Source organism: Lepisma saccharinum, chromosome 26, assembly GCF_977018435.1.
Source record: "Lepisma saccharinum chromosome 26, izLepSacc3.1, whole genome shotgun sequence".
NCBI classification, from domain to species: Eukaryota; Metazoa; Arthropoda; class Insecta; order Zygentoma; family Lepismatidae; genus Lepisma; species Lepisma saccharinum.
The window spans coordinates 28,136,911-28,155,808 of NC_139254.1; the positions used below are offsets into that span (position 1 = coordinate 28,136,911).

Sequence of the window (18,898 nt, forward strand, 5' to 3'; positions counted from 1 at the left end):
GTCGATGTTGGCAGCCTGTGGCAGCCATGTTGTTTTGGTGGCGTCTGTCTAATCTGTTGTTTCTTTTTCAGGCACTGATGCCAAATACCCATGGCAAGTTACACGATTGAGCAGCGCGTCCAAATGATAAAACTTTATCAAAATGAGTGTTCGTTAGTGCAAACGTTGCACGCGTTGCGCCCATTTTACGCCAGACGCGGTGGCCCTTCAAAGTCGACTCTCCAAAGTTTGGTGGCCAAATTCGAGACGACCGTTTCGGTAAACAATCAGCCAACACCCGTACGTCAAAGGAACGCCAGATCGGCTGAGATCATCGCCGCGGTCTGTGAAAGTGTGTAGGAGAACCCGAGGCAGTCAATTCCTCGCCGTGCACAAGAACTCGGCCTTTCGCAGACTTCAACTTGGCGAATTTTGCATCGGGACTTGAGCCTACACTCATACAAGATCCAACTGACCCAGGAGCTCAAAGTTAATGACCATAGACAACGCCGTTTGTTCGCTGACTGGGCTTCGGAGCGTTTGGAAGAGGACCCCAATTTTGGCCGAACAATCATCTTTAGCGACGAGGCGCATTTTTGGATGAATGGCTATGTTAATAAGCAAAATTGCCGTATATGGGACGACGGCAACCCACAGGAGGTTCACCAGGTGGCATTGCATCCACAAAAAGTTACTGCTTGGTGCGGATTTTGGGCCAACGGCATCATTGGTCCGTATTTTTTTGAAAACGACGTTAGTGAGGCCATCATCATCAACGGCAAGCGGTACAGAACGATGATAACCGATTTATTTTGGCCCAAATTGAACGATATGGACGCAGACGACATGTGGTTCCAGTGGGACGACGCTACGTGCCAGACAGCGGATGCCACGATTGATATTCTGCATGAACGATTTGAGGGTATGGTTATCTCTCGCAGAGGTGACGTGAATTGGCCACCAAGATCGTGCGATTTGACCCCTCTAGACTTTTTCTTGTGGGGTTTCCTGAAGTCGCAGGTCTATGCCAATAAGCCGCAATCGACCGATGCCCTTAAAGTCAACATCACCCAGGCCATCGCTCAAATTCAGCCGGATCTATGCAGCAGAGTCATTGAAAATTGGACCACTCGGATACGTGCCACCGTGAGAAGCCACGGCGGACATTTGAACGATGTTATATTCCATACATAATGGCATACATGGACCTTTCAAATAAAAAAAGAATTTCGTTCATACCTCACACACAGCTTGTTTTATTCCATTTCAACATCCACCCGCCCTTATTGGAAAACCCTTTACATTTCTTAAATCAAATTTTGCATAGCAGTGATACTGATCCATTTCATTTGATTTGATTTATTACCATCCATTCAGCTTTTACAAGTTTGGAATTGTCACATTGTACATGTACAAACAGAATACATCTATAAAATTACAGGCATAACACATAATATAAATTACAAGAGATAAAATAGAATTTGTGCTTGTTTCATCAAGAGCATCAAATAGTCACCTACATATATTTACATCTAGATAAATGGAACCAAACTGTAATCAAAGCTACAAAAGAGAATAAACTACAAATACCAATGATAGTGCATGCAATTTCATTTTATATTATTGTTGTTGTTCCTGCCACTTACGGTATCGTAGTTCTCTTGTACTGTGTAAAAACAATGTTCCCTTAGGAATCTTTTTATATTTAACTTGTATACTGGTAATGAATTTATGTCTTTGATTGCATTTGGTAGCATGTTAAATAAGTGTATTCCATTATATGTTACCCTTTTTTGGTAGAATGTGGTATTGTGCAGTTCCATATGTAAGTCATTCTTCCCCCTTGTGTTGTATGCATGTTAGTCCCTATTTACTGCGTATATATTTTGACAAATTTTCATAAGTGTTAGGGAGAATTCACACCGAAGAAACACGCGACATGCGACACGAAACATGTCTCTCTTGGAAGCCAACACTCAGTAATCAATGCAACCTTTCGAACCGAAGAAACACGGCAAGATGCACGTGTCGCACGTTGCTTACGTGCTTCTCAGAGTGTGCCGTTTTCTCAATACTGGGCATTGTGTTGCTTCAGTTTGTTGTTCGTGCATGCGCAGCGAATGCTTCATTCCAACGAGCTGAATTTGGACTCTAGAAGAGAGCCCAACCGGCATTATGTTTGAACCTCTAATTTGTTGATATAATATAGTATCAATATGTACAATGTTCTAACAATGTTTTAAGATTTAAACACAACGTTCATTTCGCTTTCTCAAGTTTTTGATGCAGTTATTGGCTGTAATTTGCCTTCAACATCATGAAAAGAGGCCGTGTTTTAGCAATTTACTGACTGCTTTTATTTGAAAAAGTCAGCTTATGGAGGCACTTTAGTCCAAAATATATTAGTCAACATGGTAAAGTACTCTAGTGCATTGTTTTTCAACCGCTGGGCTGCGACCAGATACTGTGCCTTCGTATCAACTATACTGATCACCGAAATGTTCTGCTGAAACTGGTTGACAACTATCATAATCCATATATCATATTTGAGTTGTGAGTTTTCGTTTTTTAAGTCCATTTTATGCACAAATAGACTAATCAGATCTTAATCTGCCCGGTGCCTCCCCGGTTATCGAACCCGGGATCACTTAATTACACGGAGACGACGTTACCACTTTGTCTTCCATATTTTTATATTTGTCAACAATCCTACACATGTAATCAAACTATTATCACTCTTATGATTATGCTAGAATTTATTTATCAATATTTAATTTCATAGGTACATGTTAAATCATACATAAAATCTTCAATACTGTACAGATTTACGAGAAAAATTATTCGGCTAAGAGCATTGACTTAAAAAAAAATATACCATGACATGGTTTCACGAAGGTTGAGAACCATTTCTCAAGTGTTTAGGTATTCGCTTTATTCAGGCTGAAAAGTCTAGCGTATACAGTTTGAGGTCAGTGCATATTATTTCTCAGTTTTCTCGTGCACAACAAGCCTCTATGTTTCAATAACTTGCACAAATTTTACAAAGCAATTTACATGTAACAATGTCTCTTGTTAAGTTATTTTCGGGTGACTAATAAACTGATTAATGAAATTATATCGGTACCATCATGCAAACTGAGCAAAGAAACCAGTGTCGCTTGCCACGTGAATCTTGTCTCTTCGGTGTGAAACACTCATGTCGCGTGTTGCATGTCACGTGTTTCTTCGGTGTGAATTCTCTCTTAGGATTTCATACAGGTAGATGCATGGAACTGGTAAAATCTGTAGTTCTTTAAATAATGGTTTGCATGGTGTATCTGTTGGGGCATTTGCTAGAATTCTAACTCCTCTCTTTTGTAATCTGAATAATGTAATGCTTTTGTTCATGTTCCCCCAGAAAATTATGCCATACCGCAGTACAGAATAAATGATGCCATAGTATAGTGTTTTTGTTGCTTCTAGATTTACATTTCTTACTGTTTTTATTGCATAACAAAACCCACTATCCATTCCATTGTTGTAGTCTGCCCATCCCCCTGCCCCCGAAAAGGACCTTAGATGAAATTGTAAATTTGGTATTTAGTAACAAAATAATCAATATCATAGAACTCACCTAGAAGAAATGCCATTATAGCCCCTGTACTGACGCCACACACATAGTCAAAAAGCTGATGAACTTTCTTCCCTGTCAATTCTTCGAGCTTCCTCAACATCTCAATGACTAGAATGCCTCTGTAACAATAATAATAAAAATAAAAACATACATTTAAATCTAATCTGATCCCCAAGACATTGCAGTTACCCTGGCATTAAAAATACCCCCAAAAGCAAACCAATGATTGATTGATTCTTAAAATGATCTGTACCCGAGGGCAAGTACACTGACAAGGAAATGATAAAACAACCCAAGGTAAGATTTGGGCATGAGTTTACAATACCGGACAACTCTCCAATTTCTATAAAATTTCGCCTACTTACTAATTTCGGTGTTCTGATGATGTATCTGTAGTTCATATTTGGCGGTCACTTGTTAAAATTGTACATTTACGTGCAGAACTTGTAAAATAACCTTGTGATTTACCATGGTGATTGTCCATACACAGCAATTTGGAACAACCATCTTTCTTTCGCAATTCGTTAATGGTCTTCCTTTACGCACAATAATCTTGCTGACGTCAGACGAGGAATGCCTACGAGGTTAGGTTAGGCCTGTTAGGTTAGGTTCCATTAGCATAAATACAAAGAAAAATTAATATTTTAGCTAAGAGAAGTATACCTTGTATTTCCTGTTGATTTCTTCATGTTGGGAAAATGGCATCTTCTGTGGAGCTATTGTTCTTATGGTAGGGTTACGTTACGTTAAGAAAACATAGTTTATTTTGTTTTTTTCTCGATTTCCATACTTGACCGCCTTTACAGATGTCAACAGTGGCGGCGATTAGGGTGCAGTTGCCCCCCTCCCCACTTTTTCACCATGCTAACCTCATGTACCAAGGAAAATTAATTCTTTCGCTGCGGTCGTCGCATTTATGCACAGCACGCCAGGTGCCTTGCTCCGCGGAAGTCGCATTATTGCAAGTTCATACTTCCACTCGCTGCGGGTGTCGCATTTCCGCAGTACGTCGCTTTTAGTAGCCTTCTGACATCTGTTGATAGTATTTTGAAATATTTGAACTTGTAGTTTTGTTTTTATCCGTATGATGTCGCTAATTACACCTCCGTTTAGAATCCTTTGACATAGCGTTGAGTGCTCTGACACGTCAGTTTCAAATGCATGTTTGAATGTAAACAACATGGCTTCATCAAATCGTCAACACTTGTCTGATAATGATGTTACTCAACTGTTATTTGCCGACTCAGAATCAGAAGGTGAATTAAGTTGTGACGATAATAGCGACAGTTTTTATGAGACTTCAAGTGGTGACAGTGATTGTGTAGTGTCTGATGAAGAATTTGTACCGCCCTCCGTAACATTGATCTAGGTGCGGGAATTTCAATTTTTTTCAAAATATCATACCACCAGGGACTACAGAATGGTTTTCCAGTGCAAGGAATGACTTTTGTAAGTTCTCTCTCATATATAATGCAACGCAATTGTGAAAACTATTTGTTTATAAAAAAATATATTTTCAAATTTAATTACGTAGCCAAGGGATATTGTGTGCCAGAGAATTCCGCAGTGAAAGAGTTAAACTGTCCTCCCCCCCCCCTTATATTTGCACCTTGGCCCCCTAGTTTTGGAACCCAATCACCGCCACTGGGTGTGAGTGATACGAATGTTTTCTACCAAGTAATAAATGTCTGCAATTTCAAATTGATAAGTGATGATCATTTTAAGTGCTGCTTGAACAGTTTAGAATCTAAAAGTTGGCAACGGTGACTGCGTGACTCACGTATCTGGAGTCTGTGCAGAACCGGAATGAGCGTTCGCTGAAGTTAGCGAGCTTCGTCTTGCAAGGACTTCCAGTTACCCGTGGGCTTTGGATGCTTGATGGGTCAAAACCCAGGTCTACAGTTTTACTCACCTGCTCGCCAGCCAGGCAGGCCTAGTAAGCGATTCTGGCCGATGTGCAGCTGTCTGAACTTGAGCCGTCTCTATTGTCATAACACTTCACAAAAGCAAACATATATAGGGCCGATATGAAATTTTGGCTGATACCAATAGAAAACTCCAATGGTTCTTGAAGAATCGAAATGATTCAGTCCTTAATAAATGTGTGTAACCAGATGACTGCAATGCAAAATAAACTGCATATCTAAAAGATTTACTTTTATGGAATGTAGGACATGGAGATTGTATGTTTGTATCCATAAAAATTGTAACAAACTGGCACAATATTGCACTAAATTACAAACTATATCAGATTGGTAAACCGATATGTGTGTATTGGCTGATACCGATAGAGTACTGATTAATCCACCCCATCCCTAATATACAAGAATTCACAAAGAGATTTATACTAAAGTCGTTTTCACGTTCAGAAGACACAACGGTGCTTATGGAGAAACCGCACAGTGTTGCCAATACAGCACTAGCTCATGTCGCCGGGAAATGATGTTCCTTCACAATGAAGGTGTTACATATTTTGTATATATAATGATAATTATATGTAATTATTAATATTAATATTATACTGTGAACTTTACAGTTATCCTTTTTACTATGATCCATTGCGATCACTACACACGCGAGTGTAATGCACGAATATGACACTTCAGAAATCACTTAAAAAAGTAAAAATCACTGAGCGCTCACACAACTGAAAACACTTTTTCGAGAGAGGGAAAAAATCTAAACAGACCAAAGCAGATCTCTCACTCAAGTAAGGGGAACCTGGCACATGGGTTAGATTCAAGTTGCAACCCAAACAAACAAATGAGTTATGGCCCACGTGAACTGATAAGACGTGAATAACTCAAGCAAGGCATGTCATATTTCTATCTTGAAGCACCATATTTTGTCACCTATTGGAAAGCCTTTCAAAGGTTAATATGGTGTCTATGAATTTATGTGTACGTTGGAAACTGAAAGGTGATCTTCATTTCAGTATTAATGTTGACAGTAATGTAAACAAAAACAACGTGTATTTGCGACAGCACTAATGTTGCTCACAACAGCAGCATTGGAAATAATTGTCAATTATTAAATTTAAGTAATTTCAATTCTATTATAACAAACTGCATGAAGTTCATATTTTTACTGAATGGAAATAAAATAACAACTCGAAAACGTGGTGTTGATTAGCCGGAATGCTGTGGTGAGCCAGCTCAAGATGGCCAGACAACGTCTCCTTACTTCGCGCGCGGTTCGGGTTAAAAAGAAACTCCAAATGCATGGAAGTAATATTTCTGGGAACCTTTGAGTCGTTATAAAAAATAATTTCATTATTTTCTCCACAACTTTGTCGCTGGAAGTTTTTACTTGGAATTACAGAACAAGAAATGGCCAGCGACGACATTTTCTACTGCACGAATATAAAAAATCTCCACATACTTTATTTGAATATTTTTTAATGCAAATATGCTTTAAAGTATTGATAAATTCTGAGTACCACCATCACCTATGACAATTAAAAAACAGTGTCAATTTTTTTAATAATGAATGCTTCAATTTTACGGCATGTTTCAACGTTAGGAATGAAAACAATGTAAAAATTGTGTTTTCACAGAAAATTTGCGTTTTTAATTTATCTAAAATTATGTAAGCAAGTTACCAGTTTTTTGTGTTCACCATCGTATTCTCTACAAAATTTCCACAAAATTTCCTGCAAAACTGCAATTTTACTTAAGCTAAATTTGTAAATCCAGAAATTTCACAACAGCGCGCTCGTATTTCCCATAAGAAAAGCATTGCCCATAAGAGCCCACTGTGTCTTCTGAATGTGAAAACGACTATAGCTAACTATACTAACTAACCTTGTTCCACCTCCATCTAACGATAATATCCTAATGCCTCTACCAGGTACAGGGTCAGCATAACCCAGCAGGATGAGGGCCTCTCTGAGCAGTCCTTGCAACTCCTTGCTGTCTGTGCTCCGACGCAGATGAAGAAATATTTGTATGGCTCCCTCCTGATAAAAAGTACAGACATGTATAGTTATTGTTTAGAAACTTCTGAACAAATCTGTGTGTACACTTTGCAACATCTTATTTGACCGCCCCGAAAGAATTCTAAGTCCCGAATTCGTAAACTTAGCAACATTGCACTTCCGCTCCAAGTGAGAGTAGCCAACTTTGAGTTGGTCCTTCCACTGGACAAAAAACGCTGTGGTGAGAGGTTTTCAATTTCGCACTTTCCATGAACTTAGAAACTATAAACCGCTATTATAATACACAATCAAAGAGAAATAATAAATTGAAAAAAAAAAAAACCCTTGAGGAATTTTTACGATTCTGCTTGTTCGACTTGCAATTAGAGGGGTTTGAAACACTGAATACAGTTTATCTCCACCTGGAGGATATCACCATCAAGTTTGTGCAGAAAGAAGCAAATTTGTGAAGAGTTTATGCGACATTTTATTTACAATACCTTGCATAATATCAAACAGTTCTCAAAAAATAATATTTTTCACGACTTGTCGAGAAAATGTGCTTGGAACACAGGAAGGTAGGTGGGAGTCTTCATAAACATCAACATGTTTTTAAGGGTATTACATCATGAAGTTAACGTAGAGCAGTTGGTTACACACTGCTTTCCTTATTTTTCGTCAAGTGTGAAAGGTCGCGAGTTCAAATCCCAGAGACCCTTGATATTAGAATATTTAAAAAATGAATCCCATGCACCCTTGAGGGATATTCCTTCTGCGCATATTTCACCTTAGAAGTTGCAGATTTCCAGTTTTTAAAGTTAAAACTTCTTTTTAGTTACTGTTCATATGTTGTGTTAACACACAAATCATGATTAATTCACAAATCACATATATGTATTCAGGATGCAAAATGTAATGTTATTTAAGTTATGTATTGTTTGTTCTTTACAGACACCTAAAATATTGATTATTTGATTTCGATATATTAAAACAAACATATACAGTTATGTTAAGTAGTGATGTAGTGCATTACTGTAACAAAGGAGAGCGTTTAATGAGTTCAAATTGCTAAGATTGGTAATTTTATGTCCGTTCCTTCGTAATGACTGTTGTCAATCCCCTCACCACCATCTTACCATGTGTCTAAAAATAATTGTAAATCGCAAATTAACATAAGTAAATGTTTATTGCGACGGAGGCCGATTCAATAAGAAACTACTAATAAGTATTTATATAGTGAGTGACAAACAAAAGATTCAAAACCTCATAATGATCGTTAATTTGTCACTGCCTTTGTATCTAAAATGTTTGTCTTCATTGAACAGAAAGTATGAGTATCAGATATAACAAACTTTCCCCACTAACTTTGCAATATTCGATACCACCATTACAGACAGCTCTATGTAACTTGATTCTGCACATTCCACATGGCATGTGACTTCACCCTATCATCGAAACAAGTTTCTCTTACTATTTCCTTTCACCTCGTGAAATACAGAGACCAATGTTAACTTCTTAGCATGGTGGATAAACTTTACATCCAACGATAAACTCCTTATAAAAATCCTGCCTAAGTGAAGAATCGAACCTACGACCTGCCTCGTGAGAATCAAGCATGCTACCTTTCCTCCAGGTAGGTCATGTTATGATTAGTTACCAGTTTGAAGAAACCAATTCACACATAATGTCATGTCTATAATTTCCTCATGGCAAATTTCATGAGGAAAGGAATTCAGAAAAAATCGAGAAACTATGAAAGGGAAAGATGATGAACATGTATATTGGTGTTTTGTCATATTTTGTAAACTGTGTAAAAATTATGTGTCTTGAACAATCAATTGTTTAGTTATGAAGTCTTTTGTTATTTGTTTAAGGTAGGAAAAGGAGAGGGAAAAGGAGTAATTTGAACCAGAACCTGGTTGCCAAGAAACTTCAACTTTTTTCCAAAGACTGTATGAAAAGAGAGAGGAAAGGGAAATTCAACGTATGAAATATAAAATATGTGTGAAAATAAAACAATGGAAACCCTGCAAGATAATACTAACGAACTTCAAACTATGAAAACATATTTTCGTGGTGGAAAACTGCAAGTCATTTTAGAAATATGAACTTGATTTTTTTCTGTATTAGAAAGTGGAAATATGGGACGATACGATCCCTCAGGAAGAAAAATTTAAGTAAGACGACTCCTTCCCTCCAACATAATTAGTTATTAGTGTCCGAAAGTTGAGGAAAAATGAACTTTTTTTCTGACCCTTAAAAACAATGCCAAACCTGATATCATGTCAGTTTCCCTTAAGTTAGAGCCTGAAAACACTTTCTATTTTACAATTATTTTGCATTTTTCAGCATTTTTTGGCTTTTAGTTTATTTGTCAGTATTCTTAACAGTTTTTGTTGCATTTTTTACTTATTTTTGAGGTTTATTTTTCTCCTCCCCTTTTATTTCGTGCATTTTAAATGCATTTACTAGTAAAACTTACAAATTTAGATTTCTTGACATGGTCCTTTTAGCAAATTCACTATGAATCGAAAATACGGTCAATGGAAAAGCATAATATCATTCTTAACTGAAATGTTTGGCAATGGATTAAAATACTTTGTGTGAAGACTACTTTGAGGTTCTATTTCTGGACACTATTATCGCTTTAATCTGTGGTTTTAAAGTAAAATTAGTCACAATATTAAATGAAATTATACTCTGGTGTACGCGAAGCAGAACTGTATTTTCGGATGCTGGCCGACTACAGTATCGTGTTTTAAGTCAACTTTATGCACAGTAAAGCTAATCAGGATTGGACCTACAGTTGAAAGTGGGATAAGAACCACTGTGCAATGACCCTCCACCTGATATTAAAACGGGGACACCTTGATAACAACATGCTGTTTAAGAACATGTATTTATGATATATTAATTCTTAATGTGTGTTAACATAGCTTTTGACAGCTAATGAAAAGAAAGGTCTTGCCAAAAATCCTGACAATTACTCAAAAATCAAGAAGATGAGTAGAAACAATTCCGATGTATGCATCGCATAAATATTTACAGTGATTTAATATAAACTTATATTACATTATTATAACACTTCGTACTACGTAAATAACAATAATAAAAAAAAAGAATCAGGAGTGGATGAGATTTGAACCTATGATGTTTCGTTCTTGATGAAAAAGCAAAACGAGATGACCCCTTAACCAACTGCTCCAGGGGATTGCTAACGTGAAAGCCTGTAAAACAAGTTGATCTAAGTTGAAATAACATTTTGCCGGAGTTCCGAACCATGTTTCGCCACAGATCAGGGAAAAGATGCCCTTTGTAGAATCGTCCAGTATTGTGCAATTTATCTTTACTGTAATTTTGCCTAAAATCGAGAGAAATTTGCTTCATTGCATTGATATGTGATTTCAATTCTCTCCAGGTGGTGGACAATGAGTTCAGTGTTTCCAACTGCACATAAATTCCCCTATTTTCTATTTCAGAACAAATAGTCTTAAAAAAAAATCAACATTTTTATTTCCAATTTACGATTTTTGTTTAATTGCATATTATATTACTGGTTTAGGGTTTCTAACTTGATGGAATGTGAAATAATGAAAGAAATTCACAAGAGCGTTTTCGTTTAGAAAGAAAAACTGTTGCTAAGTTGGATACTATTTGTGGACTCTGAAGCGCTATGTTGCCAAATTTACGAATTCAGGACTTTTTGATTTTTTTCAGGGCGGTCAATTAAGATGTTGCGAAGAGTACATTAAAGTTGACAATATACAGTGTGTTTAAAAAAAATGATATCATTACAGATGTAAATATCTCGGTAACTACATAGTCAAGGTAAAGGAAAGGAAACTACACAGGTGTAATCCTCAACTCAATAAGATATGTGCATAAAAATTTGAATAAGAAAATTAAAGGTATATGGATGTAACAAATGATTGTTCAAGAGTGTAATATGTGCACTTCCTGTGACACAACACACGCCAAGTCGGTAGCCAGCTCCTGCTAAACACGCTGCAGCATGTCTGAGGTAACAGTATCCAGTGCAGCGGTGATTCTCTGCTGGAGTTCCTCTAGGTTTGTAAGAAAAGGGGCATAGGCGAGGTCCTTCACATACCCTCAGAGGGAAAAACCTCAAAGGATCAGGTCTGGTGAACAACACAGAATTGCTTGTGCATTCGCTTCTTATCTGTCTTTAAGGCCTGGATGAGCTGCAGCCTATAGGGTGGCAAGCATTTCCATACGACATGCCAATTTGTGCCATGTCCAGATCTGCATTGCAGTTGGTGCATTTTTGGCAAATTCCCTCACAAATGCATGCTCTATAGTCTTGTTCGATTGTATTCGAGCATAATCTAACACAAAAAAGGCCCTTACTCTTCCAGTGAATGGCATGTCTATACCTCTAAACACATAAACATACCACATTACACATTGACTTTCGAGGTGTTCCTACACATACTGTTAAATTTCCAGATCATTTACACGAGAATTGGTAATGCTATTACGAGATTACTCGTAGATTATGAAATGCTATCAAATTTACTGAAACACCCAGTATTATAGATTGTTGAGGTCCAATTTATGCTCAGGCTTCGGGACTGGGCCTGAAGTGATATCACTACACCATCTTCAATGGTATCTTACTTGAAATTGTTGGATTCAGAAGTAAACCATACTGCGGGTGTAGAAGCCCACTGTTTTTTCTGCCATGATTATGTTCAAATATTTCAGTCAAAAATAGTTAACATAAAATATTCATTCAATTACAGAATGAAATCATGAGGTGAAAAAATAATTTTGTAAGAAACAATGTGAATCCACTAACATTTTAAAATTCAGTGAAACATAAACAAAAGAGAATTATGATACTGAATGCTGTTTGGATATGATTAAAAATTGCCTCTTTGATAGATATTGAATATAGTCGGTTCTGTGATTAAATATAATGAACATCTTACCAGCAGCACATCGGAAATGGAGAGAATCACTAATTTAGAAACCTTTATTACCTCCCATAATTCTTGGATTTAAACTTCAACATGTTCTGCTTATTGCTCTTATGTAATAATTAGGGAACGGATTTGAAGGTGCAGCACCATTCCAAAAATAAAGCTCTTTTCATACCGATCGTTTGAGATAAGTCACACTTTGTTGCACATTTTCCTTCCCTTTTTCATGTTTTGTTCAAAAACTGGAGAGAAAAATTAGTGATCTTCTCTCTTCTTGAGCAGCTACATAAAAACCTATAGTCTCATTTTGTAGAGCAGAACGAGAGCTATGAAATTGTATATAAGCATTGCAGCCCCAATAGTTCCCAAGATAATGTAGCAAAACCCGCGAGAGAAAACAAACTTCAACAAAACCTATTCGGCAGAACCACAGCCACAGTTCTCTATGCAGTCCCCATGCATTACATGCAGAAGATGCAAAAAAAGAGAGCATTGAATAAAGGTGCACCTTTTTGAAAACATTTTCAGAACCAATTTTTCCCTTTCCCACCCATCATTTTGCACTTTAAAATCCTGTCCCTAGTAACAATACAAAATATATGAATTTATTGCAATTATGTTTAAATTGTGATCATATAGGGCACCTGTACTTCATACTAATGAACAGAAATGTCTGATTTTTTTTTAGACTATGGGAAAATTATGGTTATAGGCTCTGCATATTGTGTATGCGCCAGGCCCTGCACTCACCTAGAGCTGGCCCTGGGTTTCGACTGCATGAATGTGTCTGACAAAGCCTCCTGTTTCGTTTCCTCCCTGCTTTCTGCCCCTTGTACAGTGCTACAGTACTCATGTTCACTCTGCAGTCCACACATGCATGCAACAGTTCTTTCACAAACACAGTTGGTTGACCAGGACTGACCTTCTGCCTAAATTCACACTTCACACATGTTTACACATAGAAACTTACCTTGACAGCCATATTTTGCGTATGTGGATACTGAAGAATGTGATTAATAAAATCCTCAAGTCGATTTAACTTGGACTGCGTGGTATGTGCATTCCGTATAGAATGGATGACGTGCCTTGTCCTGGCATTAACACTGGCCTGAAACAAATAAATGACTCCATGACTCTCCCACTTGGACATTGAAAAAATTATACTGTAATGCTTAAACGCCGTAACACAGCAAGCTGAAATAGTCACGAGTATATTGCAATTGTTATGGACTTGAAAATATTCTAAAATCCCTGACACTTCCATAATGAGAAAGGTAAGCACAAATGCAATTAAAATGATACCGAAAGTAGTGAATTTAGAAGAAGCAAAAACACTGTCATAATAAATATGGAATCTTTGACTTTTCACTGCAGTACAGTATTATTATCTTGGGAAACTTGAACAAGAGCATCATTCTATTTAGACCAGTGGGGTATAGGTGTAGTATGTCTCCACATTGGAATAATATAGGTTCTTTATTTGTGTATCTTTTCTTCACTTTAATTTCTTGTTAACCACGTTAGGTTAGGTTGGCTTAGGTAAAGAAAATAGATAAAAAACAAGGTGTGTATGTTTTCTTTACCTTACCTAACCTAACCTAACTGGTTCACAATGATGTATTGAGAAAAAAATGTGGAGATATACTACCGTGATTCAATGTAGAGACATACTACACCTATACCGACCAGTGGTTCACAATGTGAGACCATGGCTCTGTAAATTTCCTTTCTTAAAAGTCAATCCCCTGATCCCACCAATGCAAATATATTTCTAAGTTTTTTTTTTTTAACTTTAGGCATTAATTAATTTGTGTCAACTTGAAATTAAATATTAGTAAATAAATTATGGCATAATCATCAAGAGTAATAGTTTGATTATGTCTGAGCTCGTTCACAAATATAAAATTACGTTTAAATTAGTTGTCAACCACCCGATCTAATGAAATCTTGTACTTTTCTCAGGTCAACATCATTAAACTAATTTGATAAATGTTCATTGGCATGTTGCATTTTGAATACAAAAAAAATCCAATTAATCAGAATATTTTCACTCCAAAATGAAAATTACTGCTCAAACAAAAATGACAAATTTTAGAAGAACCTTTCGCAGCAGTGGAATAATTGATGCCAGGGCCCGGTACTGGGCAAGGGTCCAGCAGATTGAGTAACACTGATTTAGACTATAAAAGCAAGCCATTGCAACATTAAAGAATGTTCCAGCAGATATTACTTGTAAACCACTATTTACAAGACTAGGAATATTGCCCTTACCATGCTTATACCTGTACGAAATTTTAACACAGATGAAACCATATCAAAGTATGTATGCGACAAATAAAGTATAACACATGAAAAAAGATTACTTACAAATACATAACACTGTCTTTAACTAGAAAAGTGAAACATATAATTGAATTCTCCTAAATAATCAGTGGCAAGCACTATTAACATATACTTAATGTTTTGGTCTTATTGAGTTTCCATCACACTTGATTTCATTAAAATTTACTGCTGCAAACTCTCTTAGCAGCTCTGTGACAAGCATCAACTGCTTTGCTTCTGAAAGCTATAAATGAAAACAATGCACCCTGAAGAATCACATAGTGAAGAGAGAAATTTGGGCAAGAGCTCTTCCCTTGAAAAACTGGGGCTATATAATCCCTCTCCCCTTTTTGGGGATGCTAATGTAAGTACTGAAAGTTGTATTAAAATATAGTTGCCTTCATCCAAGTTCATGCTAGCCACTGTATAGTATAACATGCTATCAAACCAACTAAAAAAAAACAAAAAAAACTCCATTAATATATAAGCACAGACACTTTCTAAATCAACATTGTTTTTACTGAGTCCAAGGGTATTTACAAAAGGTAAATGAAAATATATGGTGCATACATGTGCATGTATACATATGTGTGTGTAAACAATGTGCTAAAAATTATGAGATCCTTATTCTTAATTTTGTACTGTATGTGTGTTATTTGTACAAACATGCATTATTAGTACATATGTACATACATAGCATGTACACGATAATGACCTGAGAAACCATACATGTATCTATGTATCTAATTTAGCGTGTTTGTGTTTTTTATATCCAGATTTGTAATATAGGTATCTTATTGTCATGTGCAGACTGAGTAACTGTTTGCTACACTTATATATGCGAGGTCTGATCAAGCACAGTGCACTAGTCTGTAGATTGTTGTGATGCATGTTCTAGGAATGGTTTATATGTATATTAAATTAGGCACACACATCTCCTGTGTGTGCCTAATTTAATGGATTGACATCTCTACGCTGGGAGGAACCAGGCAACGTCGACGTCTATAGTGTTTCAAAGGCAACAGATCCTGTTGCAGTAGCACTTGCAGAGACGATTTCACACAGGTAAAACAGCGCCAGCGAAAATGCAGGGGAAGCCAGGCCAGCTCGGTAGCTCAGTGGTAGAGCAATGACACGGATTGCCAGAGACCCGGGTTCGAGTCCTGGTCGAGCCTGCATTTTTCGCTGAAAATATACATGGTTTATATGTATGTATTTAGTTCTGCACTCTATGTATACTATGTGACACATGTGAATGTATCCAACACCATTGTAAAGGTAAAAGGAATGCTGAACTAAACTTAACAGGGGCAATACTTCAGGGTTCCCACGTAAACTCTAACTGAGTTTCTAAATTCAGCACATTTTTTCCAGAGTACTCATTATCCAGCACATTACTCTTCTAAGTATATTTTACAATGGCCTATGGTGCATCTGTTTCATCAGTAATATTACCGATCTGATATATTTATAAACAATCTGAAATTTAGTGGAATATTCTGCCATCTTATTTGTTTTATGAATAAGAACATGAAATGAATGTTATGGTTTTGCAAAGTAAATGTCTAAAGGCAAAACCCACCACAATCACCCGGTTATGTACATTAACCCTTAAAGAACGGGTTGTTGTCACAGCAGGTATTTCCCTTAAGCATGGAGCTTTCTCTCGTAGTATGTTACTTTTCTAACATACTGTAACTTGGATAATGACCGGAGATACATGTTTTGAGTCTGCACGAGTCTAGAGGTATGTAATTAACAATTAGTCAAGTTTAATTTGATTGTTACAATTTGGGGGGTGGGGGGCGATGCCCAAAAAAAAAGTGATTTTTTTGCAATTTAATTTCATTGGTTTCGAAAACATAACTTCTTTCGAAGTCAAAAGCCTCCAGCCTCCGTCAACAATACCCAGATGGGCCCTCCACATGCCTGTGGAGGCAAAGGTGCAGTTTTTGTGCAGAGGAGACCAAAGAGAAGAAAACAAATTTCCAGTGCCCGGAATGCAATGTTCCCCTCTGCACCTTATGCTTCCAAAAGTACCATGCCCGGTAGGAGGTACATGGCAGCCAGGTAGAGTCAAGGTAAGATAAGTTATTTTTTGTAGCTTCGAATTTTGTGCTCTGTATTGAAAAATATTATTTTTCTCCAAAAGTATTACAAATAAGTGCATAAATTTTTGCATGTCAATGGAAAGCATACCAGGCATTATGTGGGAAATTCACATCCTGGCGTAGCCTGCGTGGGGGTCCGATGAATTTCAAATTTCGTGTAAAATAAATAGTTACTTTCTCTTTTCTTCTTCTTCTAACTGATTATGCAAAATTTATTTTTTCCATCAGGATTATAGCCCAAAGTATACTGAACAAAACAAGGTATCATTTGTACCTCTAACGTTCTTAGTTCCGGAAATATAAAATTTCATTTAGAAGCATGCAGAATTTCAAATTTTCCGCTGAAAACATGCTCAGCGTTAGTGCAAATACCTGGAAAATCAGCCTCGGTATCTAAGGGTTATTTTAAGAGGTGATTGAACTATTCGCCGAACATTCAAGGAGCACTGGCAATTTGATATCAGATCAGTAGGCCTATTAGTATATTTTGTGTAATACGTTATCAGTATCGGCCAATAACAAACAAATTAAAGAATAAAATGATATCTTTATGCACTTAATTAAGGAGTAGGCCTAAGATTTTTTTTGGGAATTTTCACACTTTTTTACAGAACACTAAATAACAAAATAAATTTCAAACATAGCCACAAACTTTGAGAGGTGGCTCAACTTGTGATGTTCAAAGTCACTACTAATTGACCTACAGAAGTGATAGAATATTTTGTCTTTAGCTTTCATAACTGAATGGGGGTGGTTACGAAAACCATGCGGCTGTTTAGCAGCCTGTAAGATAGGGAAGTCCATCTTTATTCTTCGTTCATTTCTGGTTCTGTTTCTTAATTTGCAAATATTCAATTTTATCAAATCACTGTACAGAAAAAAGAAAGTGTTCCCCTGTGCTTAGCACCATGCCATGAAGGCGTATAGGAGGTGTAGGGGTAACGCCCAACACTTTCTTAATCCGGTTGTGAGTGGAGGTGATGTGATCAGCATCACGCCCTTGACCACCTTTAACCCCTGGGGTTACCCCCAGGTACCCATGTCATTTGATGCTGGGTGGGTGCTGGGGCCGCTTACAATGTTAGAAAAGTTCCCGGATTTGAACCAGCCGGCAATCGAACCTGGGACCTTTAGCATGGTAGTCAGACACGTTACCGACTGAGCCACCGATGCCACCTTAAATCACTGTACAGGTATATAACAATGTAAGTTCACTATACTGTAAAAAAATAGCAAAAGTTCTTGACCTTAAGCATAATTTCTTGACTTTCTTGGCAGATCCGTTGATTTCTTGACTGGCAGACACCCTGTTATACTATAATTAATCTCTGATGGAAAATAAACACATATCTAAAGCCTACATCTTCAAAATAGTTCGTATAAAGCAAGTTAGTGAAGTTGGAATTATTAGTACAAGAACAAACATATTTTAGTCCTTCATATGTGCTTCAATGGGACTCAATGATAATTAGTCGATTTTCCCTGAGTTTTTACTATTCTTCAAATTCCCTGCCAATTTTAGGTTTTTCGAGGTGTGTGGGAACCCTGTACACAGAGGCGCCCACCGATTTTTTTCTAGGGGGGTCAAAACTGAATTGTCCCCCCATGATGTTAAGGTATGAATCATCAACAACTTTCATTTTCCAATGTTCTTAAGAAATCACGTCTAGGGCTTAGTGTGATGCACTTGAAGCCAGAATTTCTTGGTTTTAATATAATTACTGAGGTAAAACTACTATAACAACAACGTTTGAAGTGCAACACACTGTACTATACAGGAGCAAGTAGAAAGTTTGTATGTGTTACTTTATGTATTTCACCATGATCATATTTCTTTCAAGAACTGCAAAATATTGTTGAATCAAGCACAGAAAATAATCTTTATGACAAATGCAATGTAGCATACTCTACAAAAAAACATCGTTTAGTAATCTGAAATACAAATACTGTTAATTACAGAAAATATTAACAAACATTCTTCTCTAGCACTGTCAACGTCTCTCTGAAAACAAAA

The 18,898-nt window shown here is 36.9% G+C and overlaps 1 protein-coding gene across 2 annotated transcripts in view; it reads right to left on the minus strand.

Annotated features, from left to right (window-relative positions):
* Nucleotides 1–18,898, minus strand: part of iPLA2-VIA (calcium-independent phospholipase A2 VIA) — a 47,726-nt gene that overhangs the window by 22,091 nt on the left and 6,737 nt on the right. For both annotated transcript variants that reach the window (XM_083112439.1, XM_083112440.1), the window contains exons 3-5: nt 13,422–13,559; nt 7,396–7,550; nt 3,593–3,711 (exon numbers count right to left, since the gene is read on the minus strand). In XM_083112439.1, the coding sequence (XP_082968565.1) occupies nt 3,593–3,711; nt 7,396–7,550; nt 13,422–13,559 (412 nt within the window). The remainder of the gene's footprint in view (nt 1–3,592; nt 3,712–7,395; nt 7,551–13,421; nt 13,560–18,898) is intronic.